The sequence below is a fragment of the Andrena cerasifolii genome, chromosome 9, assembly GCF_050908995.1.
Source record: "Andrena cerasifolii isolate SP2316 chromosome 9, iyAndCera1_principal, whole genome shotgun sequence".
NCBI lineage: Eukaryota > Metazoa > Arthropoda > Insecta > Hymenoptera > Andrenidae > Andrena > Andrena cerasifolii.
This window is the reverse complement of record NC_135126.1, coordinates 13,138,485-13,156,872: the sequence shown is the minus strand read 5'-3', so window position 1 is coordinate 13,156,872 and position 18,388 is coordinate 13,138,485. Positions and strand designations below refer to the sequence as shown.

The window sequence follows — 18,388 nt, the reverse complement described above, 5'->3', positions numbered from 1 at the left end:
GGGAAGGGAGATACAAAAGCGAGGGATCGATAAAGTTTAACCATCGAATTATTGGATTGCCCTGGCTGCGAGCGGAGAATGCATCGGACCAGTGGACAAATTTTACATCGGCACGGCTCAGTTCGGACCGAACCTCCATTGGCATTGAAAATTCCCTTGTCGCTCTGCTGGGAATCGATAGCCTCGTGCAGCTTACTGTCGTTAAACAACGAACGCTCCGGCTCCCGACGATTAATGGATTCGGGGCGATGGCTTCGAGGAGTCGCGCGAGATTCTTAACCGAGGGAAACGATTTAATTTCCACGTACGTCTTTCTCTCGAAGGGATCGGCCAAAGCCAGCGGGATTCGCGATTCCATAGTAAAGAGAGTTGCCGCGAACGGAGAGGCCGGGGCTCTCTCATCAAATATGAATAGGTGGAAAAGAATGGTGGATAAAGATGGGGAGGAGGCAGGGGGGCGGAGGGGGCGGAGGAACGGAGGGCATAAAATATTTCCAGGCTCGCGAGTGCATCGCTCTCGGATAAGACGAGCAGAGGAACTTCTGAATGGATATCAACCGCCGCGTCTCGGGGAATTCCGGATCCCGCGTCTACGCGTCTCGGCTCCTTGCTTTCCACTATCGTTTGTAACGACGGGATTTTTATAAGCCTCGCGAACCGTTCTGTTTTACACTTCCAGATCGATTCCCGGAGTTCGTTGGCACCGTATATTTCACTTTGCGTGCTACACGTTTCCCCCGCGAGCGCTTCAGAATTCAATAAATGATAGGGGGGTGGAATTCGAGGCTCAGCGGGCTCGATCAACTTCCTCCGGTTTCACGGTGCTCGAATAATAAAATTGCACCGTTTACCTGGCTCGTTTACATGGCTAGATCGATTAGAGAAGTGGTGCAAAAGTAAAAGGCATTCGGCTCCGCGAAACATTGATCTTGATCGTACGTATCCTTCGCGACTGGCGCGCAGAAAATCGACACGCATTACTCACGCGTTGGGAGGAATCGTTTCGGGGGGGGAGAGCGACATCAACGGCCAACGAATTACGTCCGGGGGAAACAACAGCGGGAACGGGGAGATGTGAAACGAGGGAATGCTCGGGAGTGGAGATAGCCGGCTGAGGAGAAGGACGAAGAAAGAAGGTGCGAAAGAAACGGCGGGGGCTTACATTTCCCACGGGGTATCCCTGCCGCTCGCAGGCTCCTTACTTACGGATTGATACTCAATTTCCAACGAGTTTAGCTCCTATCGAGGGATCGTTGCGCCTGATCGCGGGGGCTCCTTTCGATTTCAAATAAATTCGATAATGGTGGATATAGGCGGGTCTCAATGCTCCCGAAGAGGGATATAGAAAGGGATTTCTCTATCGTCTTTACCTTAATCGACAGGGTTAAGGTGGGGGCGCGGCCTTCGTCGCTGGCTTGTCGATGGATCCGACGCGCGTGTTAGAAATAATTGAATGAACAAAAAGTGGCTGCTCTAACAGCCCCCGAAACACCATTACGACTTCCCTTTCCTACATACCATTCGCGCACTTCGCATCTGTTTTAAACTAAGTAGCTACGGCCTGCGCCAACTCCGAAGGGGTGGAAGCACCTTCTTCGCGAATTCGGAATACACCGGCGAGAGTCGAGGTTCGAGCGTGATCGACGTCGGCTCAGGACCGCGAGAACGATCGCGGCCAAATACCGCTCGTCGCGTGAATAAAATTCCAGCGGCGTTAATTACGCCCCGCGGAGTTACGCTCGCGACATTCGCACGGGGCCGCGATAAATCCGCCCGGCGAAAGGTTACGCGCGGACCTCGGCGTTATTACTCAGCGCGGTTAAATATCGCGTTAGCGGACCGGCCTGGATTTTGGCAATAACGATAATGAAACAACGAACGCCGCCGCTGGTAGGATTTTTCTAACGACCGCGCTCGTTTCGACGCTTGTTATCAAGCCTGCTTTAACGAGCCACCTCTGAACAGGCTCGCGAGGGTTAATTACAACTGATCCCCGGAATTGGGAAGAAGCGGCGGGCGCGAATGACGGTCTCCTTGCGGGAGAAACAGGTAGCGCGGATAAATGGTGGCCCGCAGCTGCCACGGTCCCAGTACCCATTCGCTACTAATTACGTATTCTTCTTTCTATTGTTGTTCCAGCAACAGAACTCCGGGTGAAACTAAACTCCCACCGCGAGACACGAGTCGATTCTGACGAGCCCTGGGAATTCTGCGCGCACGGCGTGCCTGAGGAAGTTGCGCCGCGATTGGGAACGTTTTGAGCTTTTGAGTAATATCGGCGGGATTACTGTTGACGAATCCAATTAATATCCGTGGCCGCGTGGGGAACGGCTGAGGACGTAGATACGGGTGTAGAGATGAGAAGTGTGGTGGTAGAAGATCTAGCACCTTCGGCCTATTGTCTAAAAGTTTCGGATGTGATGTCGATGCCATTGTAATTTATACGTGGCCATTTCGAGTGTATTCGATCTGTCATATTACTGACGTAGACACTATGCTACACGTGACTGAAATTAGTAGCTATTACTGCAAGAATGGGGGCTCTGTGCGTGGTTCAGGATCTCGCAAGTGAATCTGGTCAATGATAAGTCAGACGCGGAGGCTATACGTGAAAAGATCAATCTTTTGCCACGAAACTTGTATTCATCTTGCCGAAAATGCTCCCATCCGAACTTTACTTTATCATGGAAGTATATTGTTCCCTGTACACCCTTAAGGGAGTGTCCAATTGGAGACTGCAGTGGCAAAGCGCTCCGAGAATCGGCTGATGAATCTACCATATTTTATGATTTTATGAGAAAAAAATGTTTTTTGTAATCATCGAATACATGTTTAAATATACCTAAAAGTTTACGAAGATCAATTGTTCCTTTCCCTTTCAAAAAAATTCGCGAAACAATCATTTTTTTGGACTTTGTAAAGCAGGACACTTCCTTAATTACTCTATTAGTTATTTAAAAAGTTTAATTTCAGAGGCCGACAAGTAGCACCTTTCTTTTCGCCTAATCTACTCTCTCGATTTTACCGCATTCCGTCACACGCGCTTATATTTCGCCAGATGAATTCCGAAGCGATACTTTGCAAGCGAAACCAGCAAGTGTAACGGAGTCGGTGTCCCGTATTCGCATCGATTGGCATCGCAGAGAACAAGACGATCTCTCTCGGAACCGTCGGCGAATCGGGCTTCATTACCGAACAAAAGGACCCCGCCACGGATTTTCGGTTTACGACGGTTGCCTGCACCCGGGGTTTGCATAACCAAAGCGGCGCTTCGTTGTATTTCGGTGTGTATAGTCACCGTGGACGTACATCCACCGTTTCTGCTTACTGGATATCAAAGTCAGCGATCGTGGCAGCATCCCCGCCGTCTCTGCTGCGCGCGGCATGCGGGGAATAACACGAATGGACACGGCGCGGCGATGCACTTGAAAAGCTGCCCAACGACGGCGGGGTGGAGGTGTATGGGCAAGGGAAAATGACCGTGGCAGTATTCCACAAAGAGCCGTGGCTGCGCAATTCTGGATATAATTTCGGGCCGGAAAAATGGCCGCTGCGTTACCTCGTTGCCAGAAGGATGTTGCGGGCATTAATTTCTTTACGCGAGGGGAGGCTCTAGCAAATTCTAATTTTGCGCAAACACGCGTGTAGGAGCTGCTCTGTGTACTCACTGAACTGAATCTCATGACTTTGAACAGCCAAACGGTGAGAGCCAGATTCAGGATCATGATCACCATCAGGGTCAGCACCAGCAAGTATAAACACAGTTTTCTCCAGCCGTACACGCCGAACCTGAATCCGCCTTTGCAGGACGCGCCGCCGGAAGCGCGGTCCTCGAGGGCTGGGGGTGTTGCCCTGGACGATTGTCCCGCCGACTGTCGTATCACGTTACGACCGCTGGTCGAGGTGCACGGCTCATCGGACCAGCCTCCTTGCCCTCTTGTCATCCTGAAATCAGAAACCAGCGCGATCACGTTCGCGAGCTGACCTTGAAACAATCGAAACCTATTATATCGCAGAACCCCTGTCCCAACATTACTGTCAAAGTGTTGAGAAATATATCTCATCGTCACAGTCCTTCAGCTTCGTTTAAATTAATTCTCCACCAGCAAGTAACCATTATTCTCTATATGGTTCTACTGTAATACGACGGGCTCCTCGATAGACTCTAAAGCAATAATTTGCACGCGGAGAGCACAATTGCCAGCGCTTAATAACCCCTTAATTGCGGGATCCTTCTAGGCCGATGATATATCAACGATTTATACTTAATTCTTGCACGCCAGCTGCACGGAATTGGCCGCGAAAGAAAAATACGTCACGGAAGAGCGATCTGCAGTTTTTGCTCGGCAGCAACAGCCTGCGCAACTTCGAGACGCATACGTGCCCGGCGTCCAAACATCCACTCCACCAAAGTCCATTTTGGCTCATGCACGCATTCTTTTTTCCTCCCCCGGGCGGTAATGACTCGCGGAATTCTTCTGCTCCCCCCGGAACGCCCGGTTCCCAGGATCGAGGGGGTGGTAGAAAAGGAGAACGTCGATGGTGGCCGCGCGTAGAAGAAAAGGTGAGTCGAAAATTAGCGAGGCAAATAGACGGTGATAAAATTCCGCGTACGAAATGTCGAAAAAGAGGGAGCAAACCCGGGGATTATCAAATGGCAGATAATTAGCGGCCGTGAGCGCGCGCACACATGAAATATGAACGAACGGCGACAGCCGAGGGGAGGTGGGAACGATTAAAGGGACGGCGGGAAAAAGGGGCGGAAAGAAATGAGGGGAACTTATGTAAATCTGTCCGCAAAATAGCGGACGTAACTTTGCATCCTAATCTCTTCTCTCGCCGGCCCCAGAAGGGCGGGGGGGGATCTGGAACACTCGGAACCGTCTTTTACCAGCGTTTCCTTGTGCCTGTCTCCTCGACCCTGTTCCTCGTTCGGAACGCGGCGACTCGTTTTTATTTTCGTTTCGCGCTGGCAGAAGAGAAGGGAGGGAGCGAAAACACCGAGAGACGCGCGAGAAAACCGTGGAGAAAGGGGAAACGAGAGTCTGTGTGGGAGGGACAGGGTGAGAGAGAGAGAGAGAGAGAGAGAGAGAAAGGGGAATGGAGCAGAAGCTAAAATATTCAATGCCACCCCTCCGCCTTCTTGCGGATAATTATACCTCTCGCGGATATAAAGAGCTCGGTCGCTCGGAATTAAAAGCTCCGAAGATAAGCCCCAGCGAGGGAAGGGACCCGCAACCTTGCTTTTCAGGACCAGCAAGCGTGCAGGATTTTCAGCAACAGCGGAGAGGAAAGGGAATGGACGAGGAGAGGAAAAAGGATGGGAAGAGAAAGGACCGTCGGCGGTTACAGCGGCGCAGCTGCACGCCTCATCGAAGATTGTATTTAACGAAGGTCCTTAATCTCCGCGGGGCTTTTTCGGATTCCCGCGTGATTTTCGATATTAATTTCTAGCGCCTGTCCCCCGTTGCTCGTGGACCCCGAACGGGCGGTCGCAAACAAAATACGAGCACGTGGAAGAACGCGACAGGCGAGCTTGGCATTCTAATTAGAACGGGATCTGTAGGTACTGCTGTCACGCAAACTTCCCAGGCCCTTGCCACGGCGACTAAGAGCAAATAATGATCAGCGACATAGCAAAGTACCTAGTAATTAATTCCAGCGGAGCGAATCTTTGCTACGATCTTGGGAATGAAGGTGCTCGACTTTCTATTCCCTCTACGATCTACGCTCTCCACGTGGCGATTGGTATTCTGTTACTACACACTGTATCGGGATCATCTCGATTTCGCTAATATTATTGTGTAGTATCCATTCGAAAATCCTTGAGGCTTGCGACTGAAAGATTCTCGAGCTGCCTACTTAGCGGTGTAATTTTGCCGCGCGCCGTGCCTCTCGAATTAACAATGAAATATCACTCGCCTGCGTATTTAGGATTAGGCAAAGCATGCTGGATGCGTGACGTGCGTATATTTGACGGACAGGCGAGAAGGAGAGAAAACGGGGAAGCCGAGTACCCGTGAATTCGGCTTCAAGGGGCAATTACAACGCTGGGAAATATTTCGCGGGTCATAAATAGCGTTGGACGTATGTTAAACGGTCGCCAGGAACTTTTGACGTAACGCGAAGTTAGCGCGGCCACCCATAATTTCACAGTTCCAAGCGCAAAGAGCATTACAAGTTGCGAAATTATCACTGTACTAACGTACGACCGTGTTACACACTGCCTTCTTTTTTTCCCGCGCCCATTTCTCGTATCATCTGCGCCCACAACTTCCGTGATGAATAGCGCTTTTGTATAAAACGAATTAAACGAAACAAACTTGTTCACCTGGAAGGTGGGGAAGGGGTATTATGGAAATGCATTCACCGAACGCGAGAAATTAGGAAACGTAGGGGAAGTGGGGTTAGGAAACGATGGGGAACCTAAGCAAAAATGCAAAAAAATTGATAATTATATCTTTCACTTAAATTTTTACGAATCAATATATAACTGTAAGTTAACACTTTATATATTATATTATCTACTATTTGAACGAAGGATTATTTTATCCAATGCTTAGTTTTCTTTTAATTGATGAAAATCAGGCATGATTTATGATAAAAATTGAAACTTTTACATTAAACATCAGCCATTTTTTCCCCAATCAATATTTCGAAAAAACCTTCGTTCAAATACTAGACAATTCAATATAATAAGTAAATTCTTTTGAATTTTTTATTTCAGATGATCGACTTTCGAGTGGCAGTGGTCACCGCAGAAGCCTTTTGTTTAGAGATCCTTCGAGTGATGGGCCATAACTTAGTTACTGATTAATATTTTTAAATAAAAAAATTACGATGCACGGTACTAGATGCAATCCTTAAAAGGAAAAAAGATTTTTTGAGGAATGTGTTATAGCTTTTGAGTAAAAAATTTCCAAAGACCACCCTTTTTTCGGCCTCCTGAGTGAGCATGACCCCTTAACTGGTGCTAATAGTAAACCCAAGATCACTTCATTTCCCTGTTTAAATTTTTGGACATAACGTTCTAATCATTGTTTGTGGGAGGCAATATTCTCGATCAGCTTTCTTGTACCCCATTTTGTTGCTTAAAATTTTGCTGCTTGTGGAAGATGGACGTATTTGGGGTAAGTCTGGAAGAATTTCAGCGAAGGATTAAATCTCTCATAAGTACCTTTCACCGAAAGTACACACTATAGAGGGATAGATCTTGCAAGTTTCAGGATTAACATGTTCCTTGGGGAATAACGGGAACCAAACTTTGATGAAAGTTTCATGGAAGGGGCATAGTTCCTGTTTCGCGACGGGCAAAAATGCGAAAGACTGGCTGAGTCGATCCGAGGGGTCAATCTTCCTGCAAATTCCCTGAGAACAGAGGGCACTGCAGCGGAGGCGGTCTACGGCGCGGCCGATTACGATCGACAGGATTCCTTTGGACGCCTGGTGTGCTTCGAACAGAGCCAACTACGAAGCTTTAAGAGAATTTCGGAACGTCTGGAAGCTGGTCGGGCGATTATCGCCGGTAAAGAAGCCGTGGAAACTCTCAGTCAAGTGTTTTCGAATTATACACGACACGGTGCACTCGCGAGCGGGTCAATTCTCGCGGTCCTCCCCGCCGATCGAAAGAAAAGGGAGGAACGGGCAGCCTCGGGTTTATTGTCCGCGCGGCGGAATACGTAAAGGAGGGAAATGTGGGTCATAACCCAGGTTCCCAGACGGAACAAGTATTTAACAAGTCTGAAAGACTCTCGGAAAGATTGTGAAACTATATTAAATCGGACTTTGTGCGGGACAATTACGATTTCAAAGGAGACTCCACTTTAGAATTAAACGCTTCGCTTGCTCGTTTTACTCTCATGCACATTCCATTCTGAATATTCTTCCTGTGTAATTAATTACGTAGCTGTGGTAGATGTTTATATGGTTGCTTTAACGTTCCTGCCTCCTACGATAGCAATATACTCTAATTCTTTGCTAAACATTTAGTTTCTATTAGGTACCAAGAGCACCGGATTACAAAGAACAAATCTGTTCCACGTTCTGCTACTCCGTGAACACGGAAACAAATATCAATACCTACGTATTCACCATTGAGCATCCCACTTGGACTTCAATAACACTAATCACAGTAATACATTAACGATCACACAAACTACCGAAGAGCTATATCATTCCAATCTGTATTCGTAACCGTACGGTCGCGAACTAGCTCCTACGTGTTTACATTCAGTTCGTTTCACTCAACGTTCTCCACGCATGAAGAACGCGTAGAAGCCCACATACGTGTTTGCTAAATACACTCATGTATTTCGTTATCCGCCACGTTAACCAGGAAGCGTGGCGCAGTAAAAGGGCCCCACTAGGTGGTTCCAAAGCATACAGGTTAATTATTTTCCTGGCTACGTTGTTGCTGGAGAACCAAGGGCTTATCGGGCGGTTAGTCGAATACCGCAGCTCTGCGGCTCTTCCGCAAGGACGAAAGGGTGCAAAGGAAGGTCGGGCGATACGGAAGGTTAGTTAGAGAGACGTTGGGCAACCCCGTTGCGAAGGTCTGGCTCGGTGGTGGTGTCGAGACCAGCCTCCTGGTGTGGTCCTGGTTCGGTACGATGGGGGTGGCATCGCCGCAAGCCAAACATAGTTTAACTGGAATCGCCGCTAATAGACTCGTTCGTCATAGCATTGAGAAGCACTCGGCAGCGGCGCGAGCCCTTTTTACATCTCCGCTGCCTCTTCCCACCACTCCCCGCTCCCCTTTCACCTTCTTTCTTTCCAGCTATTCTTCCCCGGGCAGGACAGCGCGGAAATTGCTCGGCAATTTCCATGAAAAATGTCAGAGGTTTACAGTACGACCGTCCCCGTCTAGTTTGCCGCGGAAATTACGCCCCCGCCGCCCGCCCTTTTTCAATTTTACCGCATCGGGCACTTCATTGAAATAAAATTGCCCCAGCTGATATTCGACAATGTCGGTGCCGTCCCGCTACCCACAGCTCTGGATTATCATTGTGGGGGCAATTACGGAGATCGACCGTCCGCGATATTGTATATGAATCTGGGAATCGTTCGCGCTCCTTTAATCCACGCGTGACGCGACTCGCGTCGACTTACGTTAAGTTCGCCAACCACTTGCGCTCCTTTCGCACGAAATTCACTTAGCCGCGTAGTTGTTCGAATACCCGCTCGTTCCATCGATTCGATTGTTTTTTGTCGTCCGGTCCCGCGCTCACGGGCAGCGAGGAGAACATCCTCGTGCCAGGACATCGGAATGGGATCCGATATTTCTCGAGGGTCTCGCAAAACCCCGTAAGGGCGGTCAGTTATTGGCCGTGCGATTCAATCATGAGATCAAACATCGACTGGCCATCCAGCTACCAGGGAATCTGGGAGCCGTGATAACCCCCCTCGATTTGCCATTATTCCGAAAATATGTTCCACAGCGTTCGTACAAGGGGCGAGGAACAAATTACATTTCCTCGGAGAAATCGCTTTCCTTCCTGGCGCGAGGCGACGCTTCTTCCTCCGACATTGTTCTTATTGCCGTCTCTATCAATATTGGATACGGATTTGCGAATTGCTGCGAGCCAAGGAGCGGACGAAGGAGAGAATTTAGGGTGGCGTTTTGAGAAAAAATTAATTTGAATGGAATGTGATTAATTTCTGATCGCGGGATTTAAGGGTGGTTTGTAGGAGGTCTGACTATGTACACGCCGTTTCTACTGCGCAGTGTAGAATAACGAAGACATTGAAAGTAATTCCAATTAGGAATTTCATGGCGCAAGACGGTGGAAGTAATTATCTTAGAAAGCCAGGCATTTTCCTAAATACCTGCGACTTTAAACATTCATGTCTCCTGCAGCAGAAGTTAAGTAGTTTCCAAACGCATTACCTAGACGTGGTCACCCAGGTCGCAGTCCTTCACCCTGCACCTCGGCTATCACGGTACTTGACAACTAATTAAATCGCAGCAGAATTACGGAAGCATGAATGTTTAAATCCACGTTTCATAAAAACGTCCACCTGAGAACGTTTAACATCCTCCCATCTGTTTCCCCATTAAGGGGTCATGCTCAGTCAGGAGGCTGAAAAAAGGGTGGTCTTTGGAAATTTTTTACCCAAAAGCTATAATACATTTCTCAACAAATCTTTTTTCCTTTCAAGGATTGCGTCTAGTACCTTGCATCGTAATTTTTTCATTTAAAAATATTTATCAATAACTAAGTTATTGTCCATCACTCGAAGGCTCTCTAAATAAAAAGGCTTCTGGGGTGGCCACTGTTGCTCGAAAGTCGATCACCTAAAATAAAAAATTCAAAAGAATTTACTTATTATATTATATTATCTAGTATTTGAACGAAGGATTTTTTTATCCGATGCTTAGTTTCCTTTTAATTGACGAAAATCAGCCATGATTTATGATAAAAATTGAAACTTTTACTTTAAACCTCAGCCATTTTTTCCCAAATCAATATTTCGAAAAATCCTTCGTTCAAATACTAGATAATATAATATAATAAGTAAATTCTTTTGAATTTTTTATTTCAGATGATCGACTTTCGAGCAGCAGTGGTCACCGCAGAAGCTGTTTTTTTTAGAGAACCTTCGAGTGATGGACCATAACTTAGTTATTGATAAATATTTTTAAATAAAAAAATTACGATGCACGGTGCTAGATGCAATCCTTAAAAGGAAAAAATATTTTTTGAGAAATGTGTTATAGCTTTTGAGTAAAAAATTTCCAAAGACCACCCTTTTCTCGACCTCCTGACTGAGCATGACCCCTTAAGTCCTACAATTTAACTAGGATCCTCTTCGAAATGACAGCCCCATCCCCTTGGAGAATTCTTAAAAGCCTACGTGGGACTTACAAATCCACAAATCCCCAATGTTCCACGTAGCTCCAGCGTGCCAAACAACGTCCCCATAACCTCGCCCATTTCGTTCCAATTTCTTCGACAGCCAGCCGGCGGAAGCAGAAAAAAATCCCCCGAAAAATCCCACTTCGGTTTCATCGCGATTCGTGACGAATTGCTCGCACGCGTCGAGAATCCCCGTGAAATACGCGCTTGGCCGTGGAAATCTCGTGGAATCGTCTGGGTGATTTACGCCCGCGCGAGCCCTATCCGTTAAGGGCGCGCAGAGGCGGACCGCGAAAATAAACACTTTATCGCGGATCTCTGGCCGTTGTCTCCAATCCCATTCGCGTGCAACGCTAACGAGTCCGATGCGGGCCCGTACCGCGAGATGGTTGGCGTTTAACGGGCAAAGAGAGATAAGCGGTTTACAGGCCGATTATTCGGCCGGCATCATCGATACCGTCGGTGAACAGCCGACGAAGTAAATTAAAAGGGCAGGTGCGTCGATTATTAACGCCAGCATGTATACAGCCCGGCCGGTTAGCTCTCTCGTTTTCGGTGGTAGCACAGGCTCCCGTCATTAATATCAATCATCGTCATCGGCATTCCGCCGTTTTCCCTCTGATAGCCCCCTCGCTCTTCCCACCTTCGCCACCCGTTTCGATGATCGATCGCGGCCCGATACTGTGTCTTCGACAAGCTTGAAATAAACGTCGATTACGCGGGCCCGAGCCGAGCCCGTTCTATTTGCACGATACGCCAAACAATGTGCACGGGGGTTTAATAATCCCCTCCTCCCATCAGTCCTTTTTCCGAGGCTCGTCGAAGATAATGAATATTATAATACCGCCTAGGCAACCGTCATCCCCCTTGGTGACGTTCCATGAAAATCAGCAAAGCTGCGAGCGCGATCGGAGGAAATTATTTGTCGTCGCTTTTATTTGCCCCGTCGATATTAATAACCGGGCAGGTTTGCGATTCTCGTTTCATTCGATGGAGAAGCTTGTAGGCTGGTAGGCTCTGTATTGAATTTTTTTTTGTAGAGTATTCTGTGGATAGAGGAAGAATTCAGCTGATTGGGTATTCCAAGAGAGGTTCGAGCGCGGAGGTACCGCAGGTCTGACCATTTGTGCACCTATTCTACTGCGCGGACTGCGATCGAGTCCTGCAGTTCTACGTAGGTAGATTTGTTCTTCGCGTATTCGTTATATCTAGGACGAGGGAAAGTTGCGCGTGACGAGTGGATTATCGCGACCATCTTCAGTTCCTATTTGTGGCTCGTTCGCGAGAGATTCTCAACGGCACTGGTCACAAGAATACCGACTGTCTACCGGCTCCATTACGACCTCACTTTGGCTCCTTCCCAGAATCCCGCTCCCAACATTTTCGAATTGTTTCGCTCGGCTAGACTTAACGACCGTGGGCCAGCTTTTTCCCCTCCCCGCTCGAAGATTCTGACCGGCATAAACAACAGCACTGCAGGAAATTATGGCAATTCTGCTCGGTGTACAGATCAAAAGACCGGGGAGTTTTCTAAATCGGAATGCGGCCAAGCGGCTGTACCTGCCACTTTTATATAGGGTATTAATGACAGAAATTGTTTTTGCAAGTCCACGTCTCTCTAGTAATAATCGTGAATGTTTTTGATATTATTTCTGGAACGCGAAACTTTCATTCATTTATACCAGCGGATACAGTGTCTCATTTAAAAGCTAAAGTCTATTCATACATTGACGAATCAAAAGTTGTAGCAATTATCAAATAAGTAATTCCATAATCGGTCATGTATTCCAAAAGACGCTCAAAAATACGACAAAATATTTATCCTTTAACATAATCCCATCACATCCCATCCTCTCCCGATGGAAGAATACTCACCATCTTCTCGTGGTTTCCATTGAACAATGGCAACTTAAATGTTTCAAACAATAAGTGCCATCGACAGAGAGTGAGTTTCCAGTAACTATTAACGGTATTAAACCTTGCAGCGGTCCTCATTAATACCCTGTATAAAAGTGGCAGGTATAGCCGCTTGGCCGCTGCGAGTACCGCACGGCCCGAGCGACCAGTCGAGCTGGTGTGATTTGACGCAGCGTTACATGCAATTACTTTTCATTTGGCCAATTTTAAAACGTTCACGTTTTTCAAAATATGTCCATAAAGAGGAAAAACAGGGCTTTATCCTCCTATTTTTTCTAAATTTTTAAAAAGGTGCCTACAACTATAAAATTGCATTTGTTTAAAACAATTACTAAATAAATGGTCAAATATTCGTTTTTATTAAGTGAAATAATTTTTATTAGGTACTCTTATATCTGCACTGTAAGCACCCAAAAGGACATTTTTATCAGTTTATTAGTTCAACAGTTATAATTTTTGGAAAAATAGTAAACACTATATTCCAAAGAGCTGTAACATCCACAATGTTTGACATTTCGAAAAATCCTCATCCAAGTTACACTAAAATCCGAAATGTTACTCCGAAAAGTGTCCGACCTCGCGTGGAATGACCCAATAGACTGGCGGTAATCGGAATAAGGGGATAAAGTAAACGATGCATTTTTTCAACCGGGTATCGCGTTCATTCGCGGGGTTATGGGTATTTAGCGATTCGTGTAATTGACGTTTCAGGTGCAACGACAGAGGATCAGAAAATTCCCGCTGTCGGTGGTTGAAAAATTCCCACGTCTCCTTTTCTGGCTCCTTTGATTATCGAGCGCCGTGCCGCTCGTGTCGAGCGACAAATTTTCAAGGAAATTTTCTCGGTCCGTTCCGCGGCCGAAATTCAAATCAGCTTACATCGAGTGGAAATAAATGTAGCTACGGTTTCGAATAAACCTGGGTAGATACTGTAAATGTGAACGGTACGCTCGGCCCCGGTACTTGGAAATCCTGGCTGGAAACGCTCGTTCCGCGCCCGGTTCAAACGCAACGCAATCAACCGTTACATTAAAGTTCCCATCGCGTACGAATCTATTGAAACGCGAGATAAATTACACCGACCATAATAAAAACAATACGTTTCCGCGTAAATTCTTCATGGAATCAGCTCGTTAGTTCCGAGCCCGTGAACCCATTCGCGCGAGGGGCTTCGTTAAGGAATAAGGGGGTAAGTTGAACAGCCTGGGGAATCTCTTTTTATTCCGTTCCCCTGCTCCCTGGCGACGGGTAAGTGGAAACGAGGGTTCCGTTGGGGCAGGTTACGGTCAAAGTCGAAATATCGAGTTTGGTGAGAAAAGGCGGTCCAGGGATAAGAACAAAATAGGGGGAAAGAGCGGAGGGTGAAGCGAAGAAGGGAGGAGGAAAGGATCGTCCCTAATCCGTGAGATCGAACCGGTAACGCGATCAAAGCGGCTCCCTTCCGGTCTCTAAACCGATTTCCTTGGATTCGTAGAAACCTACCACCACGTGGCCCGATGGATTTTCCTTCCCTCGCCACCCCGAAACTTCCTTTTCCTTGGGCTTTCCACCTCGCGACTCCTCCCTGCTTCCTTCCTTCCTTCCTACCTCCAGCTTGATATCAATTACTTTACTATCTCCCCGCTCTCCGTGATATATGTAACAGAATAAAGATAACGGGATGTTTTAAATTTTCGACCGCTCCGGCGACGAACGTTTCTATAAATCTGACCCACCCCGCCGGGCTCTCTCGTTTCGTTGCGTTTATCGATAATTGCCCCGGACTCGTTGCGCAATCGATAATTTACGCGCGACTCGTTAATTCTTAAACGGAGGACGCTCTCCGGATGTTCGTATAATCGTATAATCCTGTCGAAATAAGTTAACGCCGCTGTAATATACTCATTGTCAGGCGGCCCTTGCAGTTACCATTAAAATCCATCTGTTTGCCTCCTAATTAATCTTTAAGCGAAAAGGTAATACCCAACTGTCGCTCATTGTTATGGATCGTCGACGATTCTTTATTCCAATTTTGCAGTTCACTGCGCGTTGCTGTCGCTACCACTCCGCGTATTAGAGGATCTCCCGCCCGACTGCAGATACTCCTGCAGCAACTTGAATTTTACACATCAGCCTTGTCAGGGAAGCGTTTCACAAGGAAACCGACGGCGAAGGGCAATTTCAATCTTCGTCCCGCGCTCAGATGTGGCATGAATAATAAAGTACAAAAGCCCTAGCGAGGGCGCCGTCGTCCCCGGCGTATCCGTCAGCCGGGGGTAATAATTTTTGAGCCACGAAGACAGGACACCCTCCTCCCGAAAACTGGGTCTCCCGCGGAGTACCGACCGCGTGCCTCGCGTTCCATTCGACAAACGGAAAGCGACGTCTCTGCCGCGAGACACCGCGGGATATATCCGTTGACTTTTGCCTTTGGCCTCGTTGACATTTCCCATCGGACAGCCCGAGAGCCTGGCATTTTCCATTCGGAGACCGCAAAGCCGCGCCTTCGACCTCCGCCAACCCCGATATTCACTTCCTACAAGGTACAGGTCGTTATCTGTCTAGTACTCCACCATGCCCGCCGTCTTCGAACGGGGGATACCTATATAATCCGCCCTTCTCGCACGAGTGCTCTAAGGGAGGTTCGAGAGAAAAAAAAAAAATTTCAATTCGCGTAATCGCTGAAATTACGAATGCCGGCAGAGTTAAGAGGAAGTTAAAGTACCCTGCTTGGAGCGTCGACAGTAATGGACGTCTGGGGCAACTTTCTTCCTTACACTCCTTTCGGATAAAGTACACTTTCCGGGAGATTCTAACGCGATTGAATGTACATTCGGTCACGTGTGACGGACAGAATACATAACGATTACAAGGGCTGATCTTCCCCAGGAACTTCGAAGCCAAAGTAGACTTCGTTAATAACGCAGGCTCAATCTGCGGTATGATTTATGGGGATCGAGAACTGCTTAAAGATTTCTGCTCCTTACGTCTGGCTTGATATAATATTTACGAACAGCTCCGCGAGATAAAGTATGAAATTCCTGGGACTGGTCCTTATCGCGGTGCGAACATACGCGTTTTCTAGAAACGCTGGAGCGCGTGCACGCATGTATAACGTTAAGTAAGCAGATAGTGTTATCTGCACTTTAGTGGACCATCCAGGGTTACCCATATAATGTAACCAGAATCGTGGGAAAGTGTCAGTACGGTGTCACGAGGATCGTATGCCGAGGCATAAACCCTAAGTGCGATAGCCAGTTAATGCGAGTTGGCAGATAAGTTACGTGTCGCCCGGCGCCACCCTTGAAATTTCAATTAATGTGCAAATGACGGGCAACTTTAGCGCCCGACTTGCGGATACTTTCGCTGACGGGTTTCTTTTTATATTCACCCTGTGTAGCGACACATCAACGCCCCGAATCTGGTCGCGAAGTTTCCCACTCGAATGAAAATGACGCCGGCATCGATCACCTCGCAGGCTAGGCATCGATCACGACACTTACCTCGGCGACTTCGCTGCTACCCGTGTCGCACGGCAGTGCCGCGGATAAAACGCCGCTTTTTCCAGCACGCGAACTGCAGAACATCCAGCCGGCGGAAACCCTCTCCACGCATAAACGAACTCATCTGTTTTCGTTGCCACTGCTTTTTCCCAGGCGCGAATAAAAGTAGCTCGGAGTCTCTGTCTATGAAAATTTTACGCCCTCCCGGCGTTTCCAACGGCGCTTTTCATTCGCGATAAATCGTTTATGGGATTTTAAAGATCCCACTCTGTTCAGTCGAAGAATGAGCGTTCAAAATTGCAGTAACAATGATTCCTGCTCCTCCAACTTGGATTACAGCGACCCTTTGTCCTGGAATCTTCTTTAAATTACCATTGTGGAGTTTGAAGAGGGCTCCGAGTATCTTGTAGAAAAGAGGATTGCACTATTGCAACGGTCGTAGCGCTGTACTGGTTGGTTCCTCGCAAAACTATTTCAGCAAGAAACTTTGCAGCGCGCCTCGCGACAGACGTTCAACCATTTCCACCCCCGTGTCCTCGATTAACCCTCCGCGCCTTATCGCTGTCGTTCCGCCATTCATCGCGCTGCGTTCTCGTGAAGAACGCGTTTATCCGCGCTCCCGCTCGTTCTGTAACTGAACCGTGTCGTCGCTCGTCGCTACCACACCTCCGATAAGGGTAGCCGTGACCGATCATCTCGCAGCGTAGATGTAACACCGTAGTCGCGGACGCGTCCACCTCTGCCGGCTCGTAGTCAGTCGGCTGCTCGTGTCCGACGAGGGTTGAATTTATAACGAGCCGCGGCGAATTTATGAGACGGTCTTTTCCACCCCCGAGAACTGAGCGGAGCCGACGTGGGTGGCCGTATCGGCTGGAGAAAGAGGAGAGGGTGGAAAAGGACGCCGCTGGTGGGCCAGAGTAGGTGCAAATGTAGACTCTAATCCGAGCGGTGGTGAGCCATCGACAGGAAGATTTATCTCGACGAGGCCAGCACCACCGACCGCCCTCCCTTCGTCCACGAACACCCCCGGCAATCCCTCTGCCGCTCGACGTTCTCTCCCAGAGTTCAGCCCGGGGAATTAAATTCGGTCGCGAGGCGGTTAGCAATATTTTATGTTCCGATTCACCCGCCTCCCTTCCTCTCGCCCTCTCTGGCCGGCTCCCCCTGCTCCTGGGCCAAGTTTACGCGTTAAATCCTGACCGATTGAACGGTCGAGGGTCGGATCTTTCCGCGGGGGTTAAATGGCCGGGAAGGATTCGTGTTCTGGGGGGAGCTGGCAAAATCGAACGACACTCTTCGATCTTTCTGACGAGACGAGGACAGGGAGGTTACGTGACGGGCGGTAAGAATACGCTTAAAAAACAGGGGAGAGATCCGCGTCATAAACACAGCTTCCGTTGCTGCTCTCGACCGGGACGAGGGGTAGTCTGGGTCGACGTCTCGCAATAACTCAATAACTCAGCGACGATTCTGATACAGTGGAGCGATCAATATTTCACAGGCACGACAGACGTATGACCACAGCTGGGTCTAACAATAGAATGCGCCGAGGGATCAAGCGGAATTCCGAAGCCGTCCGCTCGAATCGAGGACCGGCGTTAATTGTATTCCAAGGTAGCGAAAATGGGTATGGCTCCTTGGTTTCGCGCCGAGCCACGTACACGATACCGGCACGCGGGGCGCCAATGCGAGCGCGAACGAAAACCCCGTAGCAGAGAAAATCCCGCGACGTGCCTTTACTCGTCGGCGAAACTAATTGAATGAATAAAACAGCGGGCGTTAACGAACAGGTCGGTCCCTTTTGGCCGTGGCGCCCGTTCCCGAAACTTTGCTAATGGAATCGTGTCCGCTCGTAAAGGAAATATTAAATGCTCGTCCTGCGTGGCTTCGGCTTCGATCCTTTAGCAGCGGGAGAACGGGCAAGTGCACCGTCCTCGTGCTTCAGGCCAGCGGCCACCGAAAGTCCGACGTTCGACGAGCAAATATTTCGCCAGTGGCGGGCAGCGTCTCCGTTTCACTGGGCTGCAGCTGCCTCGAATTTTCCGCAGGGGCCGCGAGCATATGGCAATAAATTGTTTGACAGTTTGTTGGCTTACCGCCGCGCTGGTTGCCGTGCAGCCTGGATCTATTTAA

The 18,388-nt window shown here is 48.3% G+C and overlaps 1 protein-coding gene across 5 annotated transcripts in view; it reads right to left on the bottom strand.

Annotated features, from left to right (window-relative positions):
• Scgdelta (sarcoglycan delta) overlaps positions 1-18,388 on the bottom strand; it is a 215,685-nt gene that overhangs the window by 14,705 nt on the left and 182,592 nt on the right. For 4 of the 5 annotated variants that reach the window (XM_076819864.1, XM_076819866.1, XM_076819867.1 and 1 more), the window contains one exon: positions 3,669-3,945. In XM_076819864.1, coding sequence (XP_076675979.1) covers positions 3,669-3,945 — 277 coding nt within the window. Of the gene's footprint in view, positions 1-3,668; positions 3,946-4,354; positions 4,484-18,388 lie in introns of those variants that run through there. The other variant, XM_076819869.1, reaches the window with a different exon arrangement.